Source organism: Protobothrops mucrosquamatus, unplaced genomic scaffold (genome assembly GCF_001527695.2).
Source record: "Protobothrops mucrosquamatus isolate PMUCROS unplaced genomic scaffold, P.Mucros_1.0 scaffold3025, whole genome shotgun sequence".
NCBI lineage: Eukaryota > Metazoa > Chordata > Lepidosauria > Squamata > Viperidae > Protobothrops > Protobothrops mucrosquamatus.
This window is the reverse complement of record NW_015389040.1, coordinates 275,564-280,101: the sequence shown is the minus strand read 5'-3', so window position 1 is coordinate 280,101 and position 4,538 is coordinate 275,564. Positions and strand designations below refer to the sequence as shown.

At 59.3% G+C, this 4,538-nt stretch overlaps 1 protein-coding gene across 5 annotated transcripts in view; it reads left to right on the top strand.

Annotated features, from left to right (window-relative positions):
• The window catches only part of MARK2 (microtubule affinity regulating kinase 2), a 24,983-nt gene that overhangs the window by 17,656 nt on the left and 2,789 nt on the right, over nt 1-4,538 (top strand). For 2 of the 5 annotated variants that reach the window (XM_015826265.1, XM_015826263.1), the window contains exon 14: nt 1,340-1,591. In XM_015826265.1, coding sequence (XP_015681751.1) covers nt 1,340-1,591 — 252 coding nt within the window. Of the gene's footprint in view, nt 1-241; nt 401-1,339; nt 1,592-3,627; nt 3,655-4,538 lie in introns of all 5 variants that reach the window. The other 3 variants (XM_015826260.1, XM_015826261.1, XM_015826264.1) reach the window with 3 other exon arrangements.

Genomic DNA, 4,538 nt, shown 5'->3' with positions numbered 1-4,538 from the left:
GGGGGGGGCAAAGGTGCCTTTTGGGGCCTGGGCAGAGGAGCAGTTGGGCGTAGCCCCCCAAGACTACCATCTGCATCCTCAGAGAGTCTGGGGGGGTGGGGGGGCCTGCTGCAGATATCACCCACCGGCCCGCTTCACCCCGTTTCCCTCCCCCCCCCTTTTTTTTAACCCTACCCTTTACATGGTTTGGACTTCAGCTTCTCCCCGGCTTGATTTTTTTTTTCTCCGCCTCCCCCCCCAGCCTAACCACTCCGGGCTCCAGGGCCTCTACCGCCTCCGCTTCCGCCGCCGTGAGCTCCGCGCGCCCGCGCCAGCACCAGAAATCCATGTCAGCCTCGGTGCACCCCTCCAGGCCCACCCTGCCCCCCACCGATAATCACTGCGAGGCCCAGCGACCTAGGCAAGTGGGCAGCTGCGTGTGCCTGGAGTCTTCCTTCATTCCTTCCTTCCTTCCTTCATTCATTCATTCATTCATTCTTCGCATTCCCATCTCTCTTCTTCCTTTTCTTCTTTTCTTCTTTCCTTCCTTCCTTCTGTAATTCATTCCATCCTTCTTTCCTTCCTTCCTCCCTTTCTTCCTTCCTTAATTCCTTCCTTCGCATTCCCATCTCTCTCCTTCCTCCCTCCCTCCCTCCCTCCAATCTTCCTTCCTTTCTTCCCTTCCTTCCTTCCTTCCTTCTTCCCGCCCTCCAGCTCTCTCCAGCTTCCTCTCAGTTTGATTGTTCTGGCCTGGCCCCAGAGCAAGGACCCTCACACAGGGGCTGCCTAGAGGGGATCGGAGCAGAACAACTGAGAGGTTTGGGGGCTCTCTCCTGAAACCTGGAAGGGGGACCCCCAGATTGTGGCCCTGTTCTGGGTGCCTCGCAACCTCAGGCAGAGTCGTAAGGGACCCAGAATGTTTCTAAAGAAGGGCGGGTTCCCCATTATCTTTCGGGGATCTCCCCTCCTTCCTTGAACACAGCAGCTGCGGAAGGCAGCCCTCGTTCTTCGGCGGGGCAGCCACGAGGGCTGCCTTCCGCTTCTGCCCCGATGCTCATTCCTACCTGCTAGCAGACTTGGGGAAAACGGGCCCCGGATTCTCACCTCGCCTTAAGCCAGGAATCTGGCTTGGCGAAAGTCTATCCTGAATCGGTGGGCTTTTCCGAAGAGCGTCAAAGCGCAAAGTCTGGTGGGGGGCAACATGGTTCCAGGGCTCCCTTCCTCAAATCGGTGCCCTCAGACTCTTAAGAGGACGTGGCTTCTCCCCCCCGCCCCTTGGCAACAGGGCAGGGCAGGGGCCTGGAGGGTCCCTCAGCCCGGCCCCCTCTGGTGACCTTCCTCTCCTCCTCCTCCCTCACAGCACGGCCCCCCAGCGGGCTCCCGTGGCCTCCCCCTCCGCCCACAACATCAGCAGCGCCCTCCCCGAGCGCACGAACTTCCCCCGAGGCATCCAGAGCCGCAGCACCTTCCACGCCGGGCAGCTCCGGCCGGTTCGGGACCAGCAAAACCTCTCCTACGGCCTCACGCCCGCCTCGCCTTCCGGCAACAGCCAAGGACGCAGGGGGGCTTCCGGGAGCCTCTTCAGCAAGTTCACCTCCAAGTTCGTACGCAGGTGAGCCGGGGAAAGGGGGGCACCGAAGTAGGGGAGGGTCCCAGTGCCATCCTGGGTGGCGTGACTGCACGGAGGGGAGGGCAGGACGGGGGTGAGACGGGGGACAGCCCTCCCCTGTTTCTGTCCCCCTATTCGGTGGCTCCGAGGGGCGCATGCTGGCTGATTCTTGAGTGTGTCGGACCCTGCTGCCCCTCCCTCTCCCCCCTCCCTCCCTCCCAGAGCCCCCACCACGATGCCACAGCACCCCACAGCCCATCGTCTGCCGTCTGTCCACACTCGAATCACATTGGCCCGGTGGGGCCAGGAATCCAAGCTATTTGGGGGGGGGCCACCCAGCTTTCAAATGCCCCCCCCAGACCTCCACGGGGTGGGGGCACAAGCTCTCCCTGACGAAGGGGGTCTCTTGGAAGGCCAGCCAAGCCCATCCCCAAGTGGGCCTGGGATGCAAGAACAGCCAAGGGATCTCCCCCCCCCCGTCTCCCACCCCCCAAAACAGGAGATTTTCTTTGGAGTAACAGCTGGAGAGTGACAAGCCGTCATTCAAGATGGCTTAGCCGTAATTGCCACTGCAGAGGCCAGGATTGGGTGGGTGGGATGGCTCTTGAGAACAGGGCCCTGCATTTAAGAGCTGGAAGGGACCTTGGAGGTCTTCTAGTCCAGCCCCCCTACTCAGGCAGGAGACCCTATTCCATTTAGACCAGGGGTCTTCCAACGTGGCCCTTTCATGACTTGTGGACTTCAACTCCCAGAATTCCTCAGCCAGGCATGCCTGGCTGAGGAATTCTGGGAGTTGAAGTCCACAAGTCATCAAAGGGCCAAGTTTGAAGACCCCTGATCTAGACAAACAGCTGTCCGATGCCTTTGGTTCTTCCGGGGAACTGCAGTTCGGCGTTCCCATCGCCCCAAAGCCTGCAGTTAGTTCCCTGATCTCAGCCATGCAGTGAAGTTGTCCAAGTTCCCCACCCCTCTTTAAATGTGGGGTTGGGGGTACCCCAGTCCTAGCTGCCCACCTGTCACATTAGCTAAGACAGCCCAGGGCTTCTCAACCTTGGGCGCTTTTAAGATGGGTGGGCTTCAACTCCCAGAATTCCCCTGCCCGCTCCGCTCTCTCCCGCTGGTTCTGATCTCTGCTCTGCCCGCTGGGGAATTCTGGGAGTTGAAGTCCACTCCTCTCAAAGCGCCCACGGAGGTCGCCTGTTCGGTATTGGCGGAAGGCCCGGAATCAGTTGAAACACACACAGTCTAGATTTGACTTTTGCGGGTTTGGGGGGGGGATTCAGCCCAGCGGCATCCAGCTTCCCAATCCCACCACTTTCCACCCTCCGGCCTTGGAAGCAGGGCTGAGGGCAACCCAGGCTGGCAGGCCCTGATCCTGTTTGAGGGTCCAGCCAGGGCAGCCTAGCAAGCCTCAAACCGCAACCTTCGAGTGTGTGTATGTGGATCTGTTTTGTAAACCTGGCTTCTTTTTCTTCGCAAGGCCCCAAGAGGGAGGGAGGGAGTTTGGGAAGGGGGGGGGAGTCACTCTGTGCAGTCCAGCGCCTCCTGTCTCCATCCCCCCCCTTTTCTTTTGCTGTGTGTTTTACCTTCCTTCCTGCCCCCCCCCAACCCACCCTGTCCTTCTGCGGGTCCTTTTCCAGTCAGCCTCCAGCCAGAGGGGGCTATGGGGTGGGAGAGAGGAGGGGGGTGACCCCAACAACCCTGGGTTTCCTCACTCCCTCTCACCTTCCAAGAGGCGATCAGGGCTTTGGGGGAGCCCCCACCCACCCAGCCCCAGACAGTCCCAGTTTTGGGGCAGAGGGAGACTGTTCATTTTCCTGCTTTGGATGGAAGGAACGAAAAAGGGGGGGGGCGGCTTCCCTTTCCCCAAATTCACCCCCTCCCCCTCCAATCTGGGGAGGGAAGATGGGGACACCGGCCTATTCCGGGGCCTATTCCGGGACCCACGGCTTGTTCATTTCACACTTTCACGCTTGCTCATCCACCCACCACCGTGTTTTTTTCCTCCCCCCTCCCCTGTTTACCCCCTCCCCTTCTAGAAATCTGTCTTTCAGGTTTGCCAGAAGGTAGGCGTTCATCACTCTGGAATTTGTTCTCTTTCTTCCTCCTCCTCCTCCTCCTCTTCTCCTCCTTCCTCTTGTGCAACACTCACCTCCCTCCTTGCCAGCTTCTAGCGCTCTCTCTTTCTATCTCTCTCTCTCTCTTTCTTCCTCCCCCCCCCCTCCCAACCTGTGGTGGCCAAGGGCGGCTGTGTGTGAATGCAGAGGGCACCCTTAAAGGGACAGTTGGGGTCTCATTAGCTCTCAGCCTGCAGGAAGGGAAGCCCACCGGGATGTGGGGAGGGGCTGTTTCCACTCCGTCCCATCCGGGTCGCCAAAACGTTGGTCGGCCTGGGATTGAGAGAACGATGCTGTCTCTTTAAAGGTGACCTCCATCTTTGTGGTTTGCCTTGGCTGGGCCTTTGCTCTTTCTAACCAGAATCTCCCCCCACTCCTTTCCCACTCCTGTCCTCCTTTTTTCCCCCCCGCATGGTGGCTGTTAGGAGGAGCTGGGCTCTCCCTCTGCTCTCGGGCTGGACACTGCCTGGAAGGTGCAGGCGCAGCTTGAGGGAGGTGGCAAACGGGGAACTGCATGATCCTCAGGGATGAAAATCGAGGCCCGGGGGGGGGGGGGTTGCACCCACATGGGAAGATGCTAGCCATGGGGCAGGTTTGCAGTGAAAGTGGGGGGGGGAGAACAAGGAGATCACAAAGATAAATTTATGAGAGCCAGTTTAGCCTAGTGGTTAAGGAATCAAGCGATTGTGAGTTCTAGTTCATGCTGTAGACATGAAGAACTAGCCGGGTGACTTTGGGCCAGTCTCTCTCCCTCTCCCCCTCTCTCTCTCTCCCTTTCCCTCCCTCCATCTTTCTCCTTCTCTCTCCCTCTCTCTCTCTCTCTCTCTCCCTCC